The sequence below is a fragment of the Octodon degus genome, unplaced genomic scaffold, assembly GCF_000260255.1.
Source record: "Octodon degus isolate 3935 unplaced genomic scaffold, OctDeg1.0 scaffold00014, whole genome shotgun sequence".
Lineage (NCBI taxonomy): Eukaryota > Metazoa > Chordata > Mammalia > Rodentia > Octodontidae > Octodon > Octodon degus.
In genome coordinates, this window is record NW_004524590.1 from 24,073,935 (window position 1) to 24,093,162 (window position 19,228).

Below are 19,228 nucleotides of genomic sequence, written 5' to 3' on the forward strand. Positions count from 1 at the left end.
ATATTTGGAGACTAAGTCTCAGTAAATTGCACACACTGCACGCATGAACCACAACACTCATCTTAGGATGTCCTCTATATGGAAAAGTCAGTATAAATCTGCACATTTAGCCTGAGAAACAAAAAAATCCAAGGATACCTATGAGTAGTAGTTACATGATTTAATATAAGAAGATAACAGCTCTGAAAGATTAGTGAGTACGGAATTATTTACTATGGGAGTTTGTTTAAAGATTTTTGTTTTGTAAATATAGCAGTGGTAATCAAAAACATACTAGTTCTGAATTTTTCAAGTTAACCTCTACAAAATTGACTTGAGGAGAAGTGAAAATCATTTTCCTATAGTTTCTTAAGGATAATGGCAATAAATATTAAAGACTGAACAAAAAGTTAAAATATTACTACACAATAATTAGCACCAAGAATAAGAAGAAACCCTAGGATAGTCAACTATTTAGTTGCATAATCATGCTGTGACTTTTTGCCAGATTTAGAAAACTCCATGGAGAAAGCTCCCTTGGAGACTTATGCTCGAGGTCTCACAAACTTTGGGCTTTTATGTTTTTTTTCTTTGAAACCTCATATCTCCTGTTTCTCATTCTCACATGGTTTTAAAAAGTGACAGACCAATCCAGTTTATAAAATGCTATGTAGATGAGGCCATTCATTCCATTTCTGTACAATATTAATGGGCAATCTTAAAAAAAAAGTTGTACGGGTGCAAATTGCTACTGACAGAATTGTGGTGGTTACTTGAGGACTCAGCTCACTCCTATAGAACCTGGCATAATAAAAGCAATCCAACTGCTGAGTATCACACTGTAATAAGCTAATCATGCCTCCTAACAAATGCACGTGTCAAGTGTCTAACCCGAGTTTATCGAATGTGACTGGAGATGAAGAGATAATGAAAGTAAAGCAGGGTCATTAGCATAGGATCATGCCACACTCTAACTTGTAGAAAAATGAGACTAAGATACAGACGTAGATGAAAGACCACATAAAAATACAAGGGAAAGATGGCTACGTGCAAGCCAAAGGGAGTGGTCTTGGAAGAAACTAATCCTAAGTACCTTTGTTCAGACCTTTAACTCCATCTTTGGAAAAATATTCCTGATGCTTATGCTAACCCTAGGAAGCTAATACATGCTCACTGCATAACATTATATATATAGTTAATCTTGAAGGTTCCTTGCATTTCAGACTATTTTTTACCTTAATAATATCTTTTTATAAAGGATGAAACACCTTATCTATTCGGTCTCTTAAAACCTCCAAACTGAAGAATACCTTCATGGCTCATCTATGACTGCAGTCATGGATCAGTCCAACATACATGATCATTAATGTTCTATGTGTTAGACACTGTCCTAGATAGAGGAAATGACATAATTGACAAAAATGTTTTTGTTCTCAAGTCATTTACGGTGGCAGAGAAAAACACATGATTGAATTCATAATGGAATGTCTTTGCTGTAAAATGCCAAGAAGAAAAATAAAATTGGATTGGAGTCATAGGGGCACTATTTTGGAGAGTTTAGTCAGCAGAATGATATTTGAGCAGAAACCTGAATAAAATAAGAAAGATGAATGAATATGTCTCTATAAGGAGAATTCTGATGAGGAAGGTACATGTTAAGGAAACCCATTTTTGGCTTGTTGGAAGAATACCAAAATGTTTTATAAGACTAACACTAGCACCCAAATTATGTCATATATTCTTCAAAAACTGTAAGGCTTTAGTGTGTTATTTTCACTACAACATGAAGCCATGAAACTTTGGAAGGATTGAGCGGGAATAGCATGCTCTTAAATACATTTGCAAAGAAACTTATAGATGTGATATGTAAAAGATAGTGCAGTGTGTCACATTTCAGAAGTAATAATGTAGGTTTGAGGTCATTGCAGAATTCCAGGTAAGGGAGGTTGATGGTTGGGTTGGGTTTAGCAAAAGCAAAGGTGGTGAGAAGGTCAAATTTGGAATATATTTTGGATGTATTTAACACAGAATTTGCTGATAAATTGTGGGTTAGAAGAAAAAGAACCATCCATAGGAATGATGCTAGCATTTGTGGAGTTAAAAAAAAAATATTAAAAGCAGGTTTGACAAAAACAAAACTTAGCTATGAAAATAGCAAATTAGATAATATTAGTTTTTCAACTGAACTACACTACAGGCTAAGTTCAGGGAAGAGCTTGAAAATATAAATTTAGGTGTCATTAGATTATAAATTTAGTATACAGAGATAAGCTTTGGAGCCCTGCAGAACTGTAACATTCATAATTTAGGCAGATTCAGAGAGAATGATGCTACAAATGAGACTGAGCAAAAACTAGAGAGTAAGAGGAAAACTAAGAAAATGAGAAGAAAAGCAAAGGTGGCTTTCAAAAAAACATAGCAATCAATTGGCTCAAATGCCTTTGAATTTACTAACATAAGAACTGACCATTGGATTTGGCAGTGGGGAATCTGCGGGTAATTTTGATAAGAGATTTCTCTACCATGGCAATAAAAGCATGACTGAAGTAAGTTCCAGAAGTAGTAATGGAGGGGAGGGACGGAAGCATTGGCAGCAAATATAGAATGGCTTAAAGCCATTTTACAAGTCCAAGTAGAAATGAATTGATGGCTAAAGGTAAATACTCAAAGGAATTGATGGTGCAGGACAAGTAGGGGACAGATGGGTTTTAATTTGGCAACACCCTCAGTGTAAGTTTTTCTCAATATTCTGTCTTGGACTTGCGAGAATCACCGAATTTTTTTTTCTCAAATCACAAGTGAAACAGATAATTCTGACAACCATTATTCTGGGAATTCAATAAAAGTAGCCTATAGTATGGCAGACAGAATTGTGGCCCAAAAGATGTTCATGCCTTAATCTCTGGAATTAGTAAACGTTTCTTCTTATGAGAAAACGAATGTCACAGACGTAATGAAGTTAAAAATCTTAAGATGGAACAACTTTCTTAAATTGTCTAGAAGGTCACATTTTGTTCACAAGGATCCTTACCAGTGGAAAAGAGATGACAAAGAGGTGTGACTACAGAAAGCTGGCAAAGAAACAGATTCTGCCCCTACGGATGCAGCTTGGGGGATACCCTGATTCTAGCCCACTGAGATACATTAGATTTGTAACCAACAGAATTGGCTAAGTTTTTAGTGCTTACACAGACAAGACAATGATTTTTTAGTATGGAAACATATGCTCTAGCTCGCAATATGATATCACTGTCTTTCAGTGTACCGTATTCTCTGTTTGAAGGATATTCCATGCATGACTCTCTAGATAATAAATCTACAAGGGTAGGAAAGGATCCATCAGTTACTGGGCTATATGTGAGGAGATGGATATTTCTTAAACACACTTTCAATAAACTCTCCAGTTATGTGGTCTGCTCTTTACTGCTATGTCTGGGTATTCTTAGAACCATGAATTTTGGTATTTTTTATATGTTGTTATTTTAATGTTGTCCCTTAAATGTGTGGTTTCAAGCTATCTCAGATGTGTTAAAATAGTTCATGACTCTCAATGCTATATGTTTATCAATAAAACTTTGAAAAGAAAAAAAAGAATAATATCTCAAGTGTTTTTTGAGTTCTGCAAGGATTCATACCATATAGATCTTTGCATACTTTATTTTGTATTACTGCCTTTTTGACTTACCATGTTCCAGCTACATGACTTTCTTTCTTGTTGCATATATTTTTTAAAAAAACAACTACATTAAAGTCGTCTACATTAAAAAAAAATAGTTCATGAGTCCATCTATTTCCCACTTACTGTTGTCTCTCATGTTCTTCATTTTATAATGAAATGACTTTCAATCTATCAGTACTATTATTATTACTTTGGCAGCAAATTTCTTTATTATGGCTTTTGTGGCATGTTGAAAATAAACAAAAATTAATCCATAAGAATATTTGATGTTACTAACCAGAAGTCTTAACTCTTCTTTCTCAGTGAAGTGATGAAAGTACGTCAGCAGGATAGGGAGGGAAAAAATAATTTCAATTGTTTCCAGCTTGTTCAGAGAGAGCTATCCCATGGACTCTCTCTCCCCTACTGACCATAACCATAGAAGGAACTGAAGTCCATAGCAGTCTGTGCCATGCCTCCCTGTGTTAGAAGATGTCACTCAGATCTTCTGTCCCTCTACTGTTCCCTGAAAAATTCCATTATGCAATTTCTAGTTGTTCATTATTTACCAGCTAATAGAGTCTGTTTTTTCATTACATGATAGGCTACTTGGCAAATTTCCTTGTTTCTTTTTCAAGTTCCTTTTTTAATGTATTTAGTGCAGGGTCTCACTATACAGCTTGGACTCATAGAGATCTTCCTGTTTTCAGCCTCAGCAGCATTGGGATTACAGGTGTGTACCACCATGCCTAAACTCAGTGGCCAGCTCAGTGTGCCCAGGGGGTAGAGGCCAGCATAGCTTGTGGTGCTGGGGATCAAACCCTGGTCCCTGCATTTGCCAAGCAGGTGCATAGTCCATTGAGCAATCTTGCTGGCCCTATTTTTAATGTTTTTCATGTCTGTGAAGAAAACATCCTCCGGTATAGGATAATGCATTAGAATAGCATGTTTTGAGGCATAGCAGAGCTCCCCAGCACAACACTGTTAAAGGGCATTTCTTACCTGGACATTATATCAAAATTACCAGATCAGAAAATGGTATCATTTAGCTCACTGACATTGTCATTTTAAACTTCATCCTTTTAAATGGAACCGGAATAAGACATTAGGGAAAATGTCTCTTTTCAGTTTTGTATTCCAACATCCAAGCAAGGCCAACATATATAATAAACCAAAACAATATTTGCTAAGTACATCATTATTTAGGAATAATATATTCCAACAGCTAAGGAAAGAGCCTTGCATATACCATGTTTACATTAGATATTGTCAAAAATAAATTTCTAACTGAACTGTGAGTATAGAGAAATGCTAGGAACAGAGGGGAATGAGGAGAAGACTGTCAGAATGCAGACACACCTGTGTAACCAGCTCAGAAGTCTTACCAGAAGTACGTAAATCCTATCAGTCACTAAGCATCTGCCAAGGGTAGCCCTCCTGTCTTCTGACACCATATAATTATTGTTGGCATTTTATTAAAAAACACTTTATAAAATGGAAACATAGACTATATTTTCTTTTGTGCCTATCTGCTTTCATTCAACATTACGTTTATAAGCATTTCTATGTGGTAATAATCTATGTATTCTCATCACTTCATAGCACTTAACCCGATAAATTTAGTACAATATATTTATCTTTTCTAGTGTCACTGAACATTTGAACTGTTTTTGGCTCGGTAAATTGTGCATAATGCTGCTATAAACATTTTCAGTCAATTTTCGTTTTTGTTTGAATGTGGATTTTTTTCATTTTATGCAAATTTTAGGTTACATAAGGTAGGTACTACTACCATTTGTCAAAATAATTTATGCTATGCCCAGCAGAGTAAGAACACTTATCAGTGCTCAACGTTTTTGCTTGCTTGTGCTATTTCGCAAATATTCAATTTGAATGCTTCAGGCAGGAGATACAGTAATATAAAACCATGGTTTTAGTATGAGTGAATCTCCATTATCCTGTCCACACCATGATGGCTTCTCTCACATACTGATACACAGCACAGTGGACCACAATACTGTGTGTCTGTGCTCTGCTCTCCTCTGCAACACGACAGTACTTCCGCATTGCTCTTTGGCTATGAAAGCCAACACTGTACTGAAATGTAAACAATGCCTGAAAGAATAATATATCCAATTATTTTTCATATTACTTTGCTATGACCTTAAATGTGTGAGACAAAGATTAGGATGGTTTGGGGAAAGGTGTTGCTAAAGGATAGGAGAGCTACAGAAAGCACGACGTCCCTAGCTAACTATTATAAAGTGGTCCATCTATTTAGAGAAGCCAGTAGGACATTTTATGATAAAAAGAAGTCTCTCAGTGCTGAAACTGAGTAAAATATATTCTAGTTCTCTTGAGGCTGGGAGTTCTTTGAGAATAGCCATTGTCCCTCGTCTTTCCGTTGTGCTCCTTGAGTGTGTGAAATAAAATGTGCTCTAGAAAGTTATCACTCAATAATGGCCCATTTAGCTATGTTTGAACAGTCAGTAGTTATGACACACCAAAACTATCTTAAATTTGTTGTCCACCATTGTAAGAAATCAAGCTATCTCGTGGTCTCCCTCACAGATGTGTGAATACTGCTGACAACGAAGGTGAAGCAGTGGACCACAACTTGTGCAACCAGGAGGAAGCGCCCCCGGAAGTCCAGTCCTGTTCTCTCCTGTGTCCCAATGAGTGTGTCATGTCTGAGTGGGGACCGTGGAGCCGATGTCCACAGGTAATTCCTTTCCCTTTATCAGCGCCCTAATTCTTCAATGCTGCCTTTGCTGTTTCCTTCTGTACATTCACAATACTGCTCTGCCAGCCTTTCTTCTAGTGAGATGGGAAAGTAATTTTTCCTGAGAAAGCCAAAAAAAAAAAAAAAAAAAAAAAAAAAGAAATACTTTTTGTGTGAGACGGAGCAATTTAAAATACCACTGCTTCTCCCGAAGCCTTTATCATGGGAGCACGAAGCAGGAAAATGAGCCTGTAATGATCACACTAGGATTCAACTGTATCTCCATTGTTAAAGGGGTCTTTAGTACCGGCATGATTCTTATTATATAATCTCTTGGTTATGTGCCATTTTTTTTTATACAGACAGAACCAATTATATCTTAAGAGTTGAAGTCCATGGTGGAGGTTTAGTGAAGATCTGTTTTTGCCTTTTGCTGTTTTCCTGCAGACAACGTGTTCCTTTTCTGTGTTCTTACTTTTTCCAAACCTGAACCCTCCCCCAAGCAAAAGAATATTTTGCTTAAATCCAAAGCATTTGCATGCATTTTTCTTTTAAAAAATGAAAATTGTACACACATACAGAAAAACATTCTTTAAGTAGTATAGCCCAAGTTAACATTTCCTGAAGATAAATTCTGCTATTTTAAACTTATATTTCAGTATAAAGATGGAAGAAAGAGAAAATGGGGACTCAGGATGTTAGGAAAAGTACTATGGTTAAATCAAATTTAACTCTCATACTGACAGTTTGTTGGAAGATCATGAAGAGTTTTTTAAGGAAGTGGAAAATATCTTTGAAATCAGTTAATTGTCTATATTTTCAGTTTAATTATTGATTCTTTCTTAAGTATTGCAGCCTTAAGAGCTATTTACTTGTCACTTTTATGTTTTATTTGATGAGTTGTTCTGAGGCCAATAGACTATTCCAATGAAGAGAAACTAATAAAAATAAAGTACTTGTAGCTTGGGATAGTTTCATTACTAATATTCTGAGTAACTTTAATATAATGAAAATTAACATTAATTGACCACTTATTTGGAGCAAGGAGCACATAAAAACTTTTTCTTTTAGATCTTACACTAATCGTCCCATATAAGCACTATTATTAGTTCATTGTTCAACTGAAAAAAGATGCTTAGAAAGCCTAAGTAATTTTGCAAAATTTCACACTTAACAAAAGATGATCTAAGAAAGCCCTGATTGTGCCCTATGAAGATAGACCCTTTTCTGTTACATAGCTGGTTCACTCACTTACTTTAGAACAATTAAGATAGTTTCAAACTGCATATTTCTCTTTCTTTAAAAGTAACCTGAAATGTTTTAATTGTCTATTTGATTTTTCTTTGACTCAGTATACATTTTCACACCTTAGAATGGATGCTAGCATACACTCTTTATTAATCAACCTATAAATGAATTAGCCATCTAAAGAAGTTTAATTAAATATAAAGGTCATGATCCTTCTCATTTCTCACTCTGATTTACTCAGAGAAGACCCCATTAAGCTCTAATTACTCTGCAGTGAAAACATTGCTGTCTTAAGTCAAAGTATCCTGCTAATGAGATAAAATATTTATTGTAGGAACATTTCACAAGGTTGCAATTGCTTAGACACTTGCATTTGCTTTTTGGGGGGTGAGGTGGATATTTTCTTTCACATTTGTTCTTCCAACTGTAATCATTCCACTCTATAGTGTTTAGAAATAAGAAATGAAAAAGTATTTTAGCCTCCTTTCACATATCTGAAAAAGAGGATAGCCAATTATTCACTTGTCAGCCTGAAATGTGTGGCATGTTACTTGAACTGCTTAGGTACTTTCAATGTTAAACAATAATAATAATAGTAATAATAATAATGATAATACTGCGATAACAAAAACTTTCATGAGCACCTCTTACGTAGCCAACACTGTGTTACAAACTTTATAACACTAATTTTCTTAACAACACTGTGCTAGGATGTCAGAACACTTACCTGGGGTCACCCAGGTCTCTCTGGCCACAGTGGCCTTATTATTTTTCTGATGAAGTTCTGTACTCCATAAGACTTGAAAATATAAAAAAATGAATAATAATTGGGCTCACACACGATTATGTTCCTTGTATCTAAATACAATAGGTTGCAAAATTTTAACCAGTTACACAAGATCTTAGCGGAATGTTCTTACGTCACAGGCCTTAAGAAGTCCTTGATGATGATGGCAATTGTATCAAAGGCAGAAAACTGAATCACTGCACACACAGTTTAATAAGTACTTTCATGTGCATTTCCTGAGGAAATAGAAATATTTTTTTTCGTAGTTATTCTCCATGCCATGTGCTGATGTAAGGATTCCATGTTATTTTATCAAATTCTTCTTTGATAGAAAGCAGTATATTTATTAATGGAACCAGTTTCAGGTGTATGTTTCAGCTCCCAGGCAATTTCATTAGAGTAAAACACATAAATAACATTATGATATTTTCAAGCATAACTGTGGTTGGTTAGTTAAAATTCCGAGTAAATGGATTATAACCAGAAAATGAGGGTAATGATAGCTGTTTTTTTTTCTATTATTTTAAGTGTTGGGGATAATATGTATTATGTGACTAGCATAGAATTACTTAATATAGTAGTATCTTTGGAAGAAAGAGGGACAGAAAAAACCCAGAGTTCCCCATGGATCACAGTGTGGTGGGGATGTAGGAGAGAAGCAACAATGCATTTCTAAACTGTACAGGAAAATGGACGGGGAGATAGCTAAGTAGAATAAGTGCTTGCCTGGCAAGTGCAAGGGCTTGAGTTCAATCCCTGGTTCTGCCAAAAGAAAAAAAAGAATAAACTGTACAGGAAGTATCTCTTCCCCCACACAAATGTTACTACTCAATCTTTCAGAAATGTAACACTGCTTCCATTACCAAAATATATATTATGTCTAATTTAATAGTTGCTCCAAAAAGAAAGCCACTTGACAGAAACCTTTGAGTTATGGAGTTACTGGCTTGGCAGTCTCTGTCAATTGCAAACCAGTTAGAAAAGCAAATATGACAGAAACATTAAAAATTGTAGTAGTATTGCTGTTTTCCATCTGGCAAGATGGCAGGCAAAAAACTGAGAAGCTAGACACTAAAGAGAAGAACCCAAAGCCAAGAAGGCTGCTGCCAGTGATACTGGTAAAAAACATAAGGTGAAGGCAAAAATGTTCAAGAAAGGGCAGCCCCACTGCAGCCAAACTCCTGTCCTGATTAGGGGAATTTGTAGATACTCCCGATCTGCTATATATTCCAGAAAGGCTTTGTACAAGAGAAAGTAAACAACTGCTAAATCAAAGGTTGAGAAGAAAAAGGAGAAAGTTCTTGCTACAATCATAAAACCAGTCGGTGGGGGCAAGAATGGAGGTACCCAGGTGGTTAAGCTTCAAAAAATGCCTAGATACTACCCTCCTGAAGATGTGCCCTGAAAGCTTTCAAGCCACAGCAAGAAACCCTTCAGTCAACATGTGCGGAAACTTTGAGCTAGCATCACTCCCGGCACCATCTTGATTATCCTCACCTGGCGTCACAGAGGCAAGAGAGTGGTCTTCCTGAAGAAGTTGGCCAGTGGCTTGCTACTTGTGACTGGGCCTCTTAGCCTTAATTGTGTTCCTCTAGGAAGAACACATCAGAAATTTGTCATTTCCACCTCTACAAAAATTGATATCAGCAAATTGAAAATCCCTAAACACCTCACTTCAAGAAGAAGAAGCTGTGGAAACCCAGTTGCCAGGAGGATGAGATCTTTGACACTGAGGAAGACACCAGATTTCAGAGCAGTGCAAGGTATATCAGAAAGTGAAGGACTCATAGATTATAGTAAAAATCAAAGCCTTTTCTCAACTCTAGGGCTACCTGCAATCCATTTTTGCTCTGATAAATGGAATTTATCCTCTTAAATTAGTGTTCTAAATTTCTTACTAAGATCCTAATTAAATAACTGATACATTTTCAAAAAATGAAAAATAAAAATAAAAATTATACTGTCATTTTATATCTGTGAGGAATAGAAGAACTTTTTTTGGCATTTATGACAGAGTGTACAGAGTCTTACTGCATAGATCAGACTCATAGTGATCCTCCTGTTTACAGGCTCCCAAGTGCTGGGCCACTATGCCCAGTCTCAATCACTTTTCAGTGTGCCCCGGGGGTGGGGCCGGCACAGCAGGCCTGGAGATAGAACTCCTGGCCCCTGTGTCTAAGCAGATGCTTTAATCCACTGAGCTATTTGCCCAGCCTTGAAAAACAAATTTATTGGAAGAGAAAGTAGGCAGAAGTCTCAAAACACAAGTGTAGACAGAGACTTTGTGAACAATACCCAGACCACCAGGGAAATAGTACAAAGAATCAATAAATGGAATCTCACCTTATTAAAAACCTTTTGTACAACAAAAGAAATCACCAACAAAGTAAAAAATAACACACAGACTGGGAAAAATTATAGACAGTTGTCCCACAGACAAAGGACTTATATTTAGAACATATAAAGATTTGAAAAAAATCATCCCTCTTACCAAATTCAAAGACCAAGTAAAAAACTGGGCATCTACTCAGATTAAGAAATACAGATGGCATATAAATGTTCAACATCATTGGTCATTTGAGAAATGCAAATTTAAAAACAACACTGAGATTCTATCTCACCCCAGAAAGAATGTCTATCATCAGAATATCAACTGATATCAAGTGCTGAAGGTACTGTGCAGTAAAAGACACCTTTCTCCATTGTTGGCGGGAATGTAAACTGATAGCACAACCATGGAAATCTCTGTTAAAATTCCTTCAAAACCGAGGATTAGAGGACTCACTTGAGCTAGCTATTCCCACTCTGGATGTTTTCCCAGAAGAAGTAAAATCATCATACTATAGCAATCATATACACAATTTGGGATAGTTAAATCTTGGAGCCAACCCAGATTCCCATCCATCAGGGAGTGGATAAGAAAGACAAATTTATGGGCCTGGGAGATGGCTCAGAAGGATAAGCACTTGACTGGCAAACGCAAGGATCTGAGTTTAATCCCCGGTTCCTCCAAAAAATAAATAAATAAATAAATAAAAATAAATAAATAAATAAATAAATAAAGGAATCTTTAATGGGTAAATGAATGTACCCAAGACCATATTCATCATGCCCATAAGTTAAATAAATCAGACTCATATGTGTAAACATCGTATTGTCTCACTAGGAAAGAAAATAAGATCCAAATGTACAATAGTTATTGTGAATTGGTAAAAAACTTCAAAAGAAAGTACAAACTGTGATGGGGGAAAGGTCAAAGGAAGAAAGGGAAAAAGGAAAAATATATGCGTGTACACAAGATATTTAAGATAGTTATACGGGTAATTTCTCTTATCTTCGTTCCTGCAACAGAAAGTTTTGTACTAATACGGAGTAGGTGAGATACGCCTATATCTTCTACTCTGAATAGCTACTAGGAAGACAACAATTCACAATATACAAACTATTATAACTGTCCTCCTAATCTGTTTTGAAATTTGGTGTCATATTACACTTGATCTTAGCCAAAAGGTCAAGAAGTGATTCAGTGTTATTTTATGTTTATGTGTTTTTTTCTCTCCAAAATAAAATTTCAAAAATTCAAAAAAATATCTCTGTGGAGACCATAAGTTGATCAAGTAAAACTACACACAATTCAAGGAGAATTTGAAGAAACTGGAAAATCATGCATTTGTTTTAATTTAATATTCTTTGTTTTTGTTTCCATAATATATACATTATTCATTAATTTTGACTTCAACTTGTTCACTTTTCTACCATGCTTTAATTTGAAAGTAAGTTTATGGAATCATGTACACAAAAAATTTCCAAAAGTGCTTAATCTTTATTCATGTATGTATAAATCCACATATATATGCACATACACACATACATGTGTATATATAGGGAAATATACACATATAGCTAATAGTTCACTATTATACAATGTTTCTGGTAATTCTAATAATTCTTTTCAGTCTTACTCTCTGTTGAACATACTTTGAAACTGTGTTGAGAGTATTCATAGAACCACATGTTCTTCAAGAGAAGCTTGTAAGTTTCTAGATTCAGATGTCTTAAAACATGTGAATCAGCTCTGACCCTCACACATCTGGAAGAATATCTAATATTGGTTTTAAGTATGGTTTCTTCATTTATGTTATTGATCCCTATACAAACTATCCATGCAATAATACAGGTTTTCTACTTATGCTCCTTGGAGATTTACCAGAGGAATTTCTTAGATAGTGATACTGACAAGATAAAGCAAAAGTGGTCTTGGAGAAGAACTTCAAAACTGATGGAAACTTTGGAGGAGCAAGCCTCTCAAAACCCTCTCGAGAAAAGTAACTTAGGTGTAGCAAATCAGTTTGACTTGAGCTGCCTCACTTCCAACTGAATGCCTTGGGGGTGGCAGCACCAGCCATATGTACCCCTCAGACAGTGGAAGCTGAAGGTGCACTGAACAGCAGTTCAGAAAACCTGAGGATCAAGAGGTGACTCATATCTTTATATGTCACCAGAACAACTTCTGAGAAAAGACCACAAAGGGAAACTGCAAAGAAACTAAATAAGGTGTAAGTGAATGAAGTCTGGTTTTAATTACAGTCTATTTTTAAGTTAATTTTATTGAGAAAAAAATTGCAATCAGACAGTTTCAAAACAGGTTAGTAGGACAGTTACAATAATTAATATATTGCATATTGTTGTCTTCTTAGTAGTTATTCATAGTTCAAGATGTAGACATGACATCCTGTCAAAACACTATTAGTACAAATCTTTCTTCCAAAACATATCTTGCTTCAGTGTTTTACCCTTTTTATGTCTCCTTTTACGTGCCAAATCCATTAATGAACACCAGTGCGTAACTGTGCCATTACTACTTCAAGCAAAGACCATGCTTTAAAATAATACATGCGAGTTTTCAGATAAGTTATCCATAATAAGCGTCCAGCTTAAGAAATATCCCTTTTTTACATGGTGCTTCAGCACTATTTTGAGAAAAAAGCTGTGAGCAGTGACATTTTATTACTGATGAGTCACCATTTTCAGCATTTAACAACGCATCTGAAGGTTGCATTTCAGGGAAGCAATTTACCACAACGTATATGGCTTGGGCTTGGCTCTAAGCTTTTCTTCAACCTCTTGTAACAACCTTTAACAAGCAGGGGGGAACTTGCCTCTGGAGGACCTCTAATGGTCAAGACTCTCAAACTGCCTTGTGCTTTTCTTTGACTCACAGCTGAAAGCCAGTGGAAGAGAATGGTGATAATTTTCTATAATTTGGACTGTAAATTCTGATTTTTTCTGCTAAATTGATATGGGCACTCGTGAGAAGACAATCATTCATTGCTCTGTACCTCCTGTGCAATGAGATTTTACATCACTTAGAGCCAGTCTTATTTCCAGAACCACATGATGCACTCCAGGAAGGGAAACTCATTTCATGCATTGGTACAGAAAATGAGAATTTGAGAAAAGAAGTCTCTGGGCTGCTCCAGGTTTTAAAATTTAATCTGCTTAGTATAATTCTTTTTTATATAGTCTAATTTCTTTCATTCTCAATATCATCAATTTCAAGTACAAATTAAGGATTTCACTGTCTTCATTGATATTCTTTCTTTCTTGTCCCCTTTCTCTACTCCTTGATCTATTTCATGGCAAATTCTCAATTAAAAATAACATCAGAGCCAGCCAAAGAGCTCAGCGGATTAAAGTGCCTGCAAGCAGGCACAGGGGATGGAGGTTCAATCCCCAGGCTTGCCATGCTCGCCCCAACCCCAGGGCATGCTGAGCTGGCCATTGAGACTGGGTGTGGTGGCACAAGCCTGTAATCCTAGCTCTTGGGAAGCTATAGGCAGGCAGATCACTATGAGTCTGATCTAGTAGTGAGACCTTGAACACCCTGTAGACGCTTCCCTAAAATACAAAAAGAAAAAAAAAATTTCACCATAAGAACCTTCCTTTCTCCTCTTCTGTAATAAAAATAAAACTGTTAGAGAGTGAGAGAGCTCAGTGAACTAAGCCCCTGCTTAGGCAATCACATGGAAAGGGGTTTGATCCCTGGCACCACTTGCGGTGTCACCCCGCCCCTAGACATGCTGAGCTGGCCACCGAGACTGGGTGTGGTGGTGCCTGGCTATCATCTCAGCGCTGGGAAGGCTGAGAACAGGAAGAACACTATGAGTCTGAGTTGTGTAGGGGGGCCTTGTACCAAATACAAAAATAGAAATAAATAAAATACAAAACTGTCAAAATTTTTAAAAAGTAATCCTAATACGAAGTGCCACAATTAATTAATTTACTAATGATTAAAGTGAAGTGGTATTAAGGCAAGATCAAAGACAATTAGAGGACTGGATCTATTTGGATAGATTTAGATATGTGTTCCCATTGTGGACAACCTGGTAATTGAAGTAGAAAAGCAAGTGAGGTGAGATGTGCATCCACTGTGGCATTCTGGATGGACACACCTTTTGGAAGAGTGCTATAAGGAATGAGATGCCAATAAAATCATGGTGGGCATCCAGAAATTGTGGCTTGAGTAATGGAGGAACCTGATATTTGAATGTCAAAATACTGAAAGGAAGAATCTATTAAAGAAATCTTGGTACCTGCATAAGGCTTCTCTTGAGTTCTTCACTATATATTATTCATATAGTGGAACTCCCAGAGCACAAGTAAACAATGACTTCTGTTTGTATCAATTCTAAACCTCACACACTGTAAGAGACATTTTAATTCCATGTGACAGGAGTACAGGTGCCAGAGCCCTCTGTCTATTTGAGAATGATTCAACAAGGATCTGCCTTATGGGGAGGAATAATTATTAATTCAAGTCTCTAATGAAGTTAACTTTATTCTAATGTATATTGGACAGTTTTCTGTTTTTTATTTTAAAGATAAAAAGACAGCCAACTATCTCAGCCAATTAAAGTGCCTGCAAACAGGTGCAGGGGATGGGGGTTTGATCCCCAGGCCTGCAATGATGGCCCTGCCCCTGAGGCATGCTGAGACAGCCACCGAGACTGGGCGTGGTGGCACATGCCTGTAATCCCCATACTTGGGAGGCTGTAAACAGGAGAATCACTATGAGTCTGATCTAGCAGTGAGACCCTGAACACCCTGTAGACCCTTCCCTAAAAATACAGAAAAAAAGAAAAAATAAACAATAATACAGAAATTCAAATCAATGTAGTAAGAGATTAACAATGGGCAACATATTACACATTGTTATTTTTAAATAAATTGTTCACATTAAAAGGATCTAGACATGAATAATTGATCAGACAGTATAAGAACAAAATATTTTTTCAATGAATTAAAAGCAGTCAGAAGCATAACTACCTTGTCTGTCTTATGTGTGCATCTATTTTTCTCTTCCCTTCTTTTCTCTATTCCCATATCCCAGTTGTTCTTTCTGTTTCAGAAGTTATTTTTCCCTTTCACAATATCTAGTGTGCCCTAAGGGTCTTAATTATGCTTTCCAGTTCTTACATTAGGAAGACAATACAATGCTTATGCAAGAGAGGATGGTTTATTTCACTTATGAATATGTTCTCAAATTTCATCCATTTACCTATAAAGCCGTAAGTTTGTCATTTATAGTTGAGTAGTACTCTACTTCATAAAAAGACCCCACCTATTTTTATTCATTTCCCAGTTGATCGGCACTTGAGTTCTTTCCAATATTTATGCAAAACTATTCAAATGATCCCACTCATAGTACCTAACCATAGTGCAATGAAATGGGAAATTAATGGCAAAAGAAACTACAAGGTCTCCATAAACACACAAAAATTAAGTAACACGATCTTGAATAATCAATGGGTCAAAGACAAAATTTAAAGAATTAAACAATATCCACAATCAAATGGAAATGTAAATACAGCTTACCAGAAACTGTGACAAGATGCAATGAAAGCAGCTTTAAGAGGCCAATTTATAGTAGATGATTCTCACATGGGAAAAAAGCAATAAGCACAAATAGCCGGACTGCAATCACGCTTTTATTCCCCATAATTTTATTGAGAAACAAATAGCAATGAGACAGTTTCAAACCAAATTGGTAGAACAGTTGCAATAATTAACACATGGCATACATTCTTCCTAGAGGTTAATGGCTGTACAAGATGCAGACAAAATATCCTGTTTTAAAACACTATTAGAACAAATCCCCCTATTCATTAAGAGAATGCAACTATATATCTATCCTAACCATTTTGAATACACAGATATAAAATGGACATTCACCTGTATCCCCTTTTTTTGTTAGGTTCTGTTATTTGAATATTATAGGTGAATATAATATAATTGAATATTATAATATTCCTTTATTAGAATATTTTTGCTGACTTAACACAGCAAAAATATTAAATCAGCAAAATATTCTAAAACAGTCCAGTAGTCGATAATAGTAAATCAGCAAAATATTCTAAAACAGTCCAGTAGTCAATAATAGTATTGGGTCTTCCACTTCACTGGGAATGTCAGAAATTGTTGACCTGGGTCCCCAACAGCTCAACATAACAGCTTGGCTGTACTTCTTATATTTCATTTTTATACTTTTCTGCTGGATGGTTAACACCAAGATAAAGCAGGACCTATGCAACAAGAGTTGTAGCTTTTGGATCTGATAAGGTCAGTGAAATCTCTTCAGGATTAATGCTGAGATCCTGTACCTCAGATTGTAGAACCTTTGTCAGTGTCAGCCATGTGGATGATTCACGGCTATTGCTTGACCAATGCGCTTTCAGTGAAATCCTGAGAGAATGTTTTCTCTCCATGTGACTCTCCTTAGGCACATTCTATATTATCAATCAATTTCCTCTTTGGCCCCATAATCTCCTTGATCAGAAAATTTGGGACACTGCCGAGTTACATAATGTTACAGTACAAGATCTCATATGTACTGAATCACAATTGACCTTGGAAGGCTGGGACCAAAAGTTGGCTTTCCTTGTGGCCCTCTTTTTTCTCTAATTTTGGACTCCAAACTTAGGTTGTTAACCCTCCAGAAGACAAGTTTATTGTTATTACTGTACAACCTAGGCTGTTAAGCTTAACTTCACTATTTGTCTGAATAAAAAACATCTTAGGCATAACATAGAACAGGTATTTTTCATCAAGTATTGATATGTTGAACTTTAAGTCCCTACAGAATATGATGAAAAAACATTTCAAAATTAGAATATATTTTTAAAATAGGCATAAGGAATTATATACTTCTTATGTTTACACAGAACTCCAAAAATCTAACCATATACAACCTTGAAGCAGGACAGTCCCACAACATTTCTTTGCCTGTCTCTTGCCTTCTTTCACCACCCCTTCTATCTGAACAATCATGTACCCAAGAGACAGCACAGCAACAACTGGCATGTCATGACAAGCAGCCCGTATTCAGAAGACCAGAATGACAGGCACTCCAAGCATGAAACTACTATTGCAGATTACCATCTTCAGTGCAGTTGCTTAGTTCACAGGTATCAGAATATAGAGTTAGTCAGGGTCAGAATCTTTCCACTTAATTGCTAGATTCAAAAATCTTCTGGAGATTCTCAGGATCATTGCTTTGCCCATCTTCTATATATAACTGTATGGCTTGACTTATTCATCTTTCCTAGCTCTTCTCTTTTCCCTCTCTTAATTAGTTAGTCCTCGAGTTCCTGCTTTGCTTTTACTTGTATTATACCTTTCTATTTGTATTTCTTCTTTTGAGTTCTTATACTAGGGCAACTATACAATATTGACACATCTGTGTCTGGTTTATTACACTTATGAGTATATGCTCAAGAGGCATCCACTTCAATATAAAGGCTTCGAGTTTATCATTCTTTACAGCTGAGTAATAGTTCATTGTGTAAAAATACCACATCTCTTTCAACCATTCCTGAGGTGATGGGCATCTTGGTTGTTTCCAAGATTTGGCTATCACAAATTGTGCTGCTATAAACATAGGAACACATATATCTCATGATATGATGTTTTCAGATCCTCTGGGAAAATTCACAGTAGAGGAATAGCTGGTTTAAATGGGATTTACAGTCCAAGTTTTCTAAGGAGATTCCACACTGATTTCCGTAATGGTTGCACCAGTGTACATTCCCACCAGCAGTGGAGAAGGGTTCCTTTTTCCCCATATACTCTCCCACATATGCTGTTGCTTGTTCTCTTTATTATAGCCATTCTTTCTGGGGTGAGATGATATCTGAATGTTGTTTTAATTTGCATTTCGCAGAAGGCTAGTGATGTGGAGCATTTTTTCATATATTTATTCACTTCTTTAATTTCATACTCTGAGAAGTGTGTATGCATCTCAGATGCCTATTTCTGAACTGGGTCTTTAAATTTAGGTACCCTATTGTTTTCTTGTTCTTTATAAATTTTACAGAGCAGACCTTTGTCTGAGTACTGATTTGTTATGATTTATTCCAAATTTGTGGGTTGTGTGTTCACTTTGTTGCTAACTTCTTTTGACGTGAAAAAACTTCTCAGTAAGAGCAGATCCCACTTATTCTTTCAACTGTTTCCCTTGCAATTTGATTTTTGTTCAGGAACTCTTTGCCTACCACTACTTCTTCAAGAGTTCCTCCTACTTTTTCTTCCAGATTTTGTGTCTCTTCTTTAATGTTTAGACAGTTAATCCATTTTGACTTTAACTTAGTACATGGTGATAGACTGGGCTCAAGTTTTGGTTTCGGCATGTAGAGAGCCCGTTTTTTGAGCACCATTTGTTAAAGAGGCTATCTTTCTTCCAGTGTGTATGTTTGGCCCCTTTGTCAAAGATAAGATGGTTGAGTGTGTTCATAGGGGATTCAGTGTCTTCTAATCTATTCCATTGATCCTCAGGTCT

The 19,228-nt window shown here is 36.1% G+C and overlaps 1 protein-coding gene across 1 annotated transcript in view; it reads left to right on the top strand.

The window, feature by feature from the left end:
- Window positions 1-19,228, top strand: part of Thsd7b (thrombospondin type 1 domain containing 7B) — a 1,039,160-nt gene that overhangs the window by 880,566 nt on the left and 139,366 nt on the right. Inside the window, exon 17 of the mRNA XM_004626384.2 lies at window positions 6,209-6,359. Coding sequence (XP_004626441.1) covers window positions 6,209-6,359 — 151 coding nt within the window. The remainder of the gene's footprint in view (window positions 1-6,208; window positions 6,360-19,228) is intronic.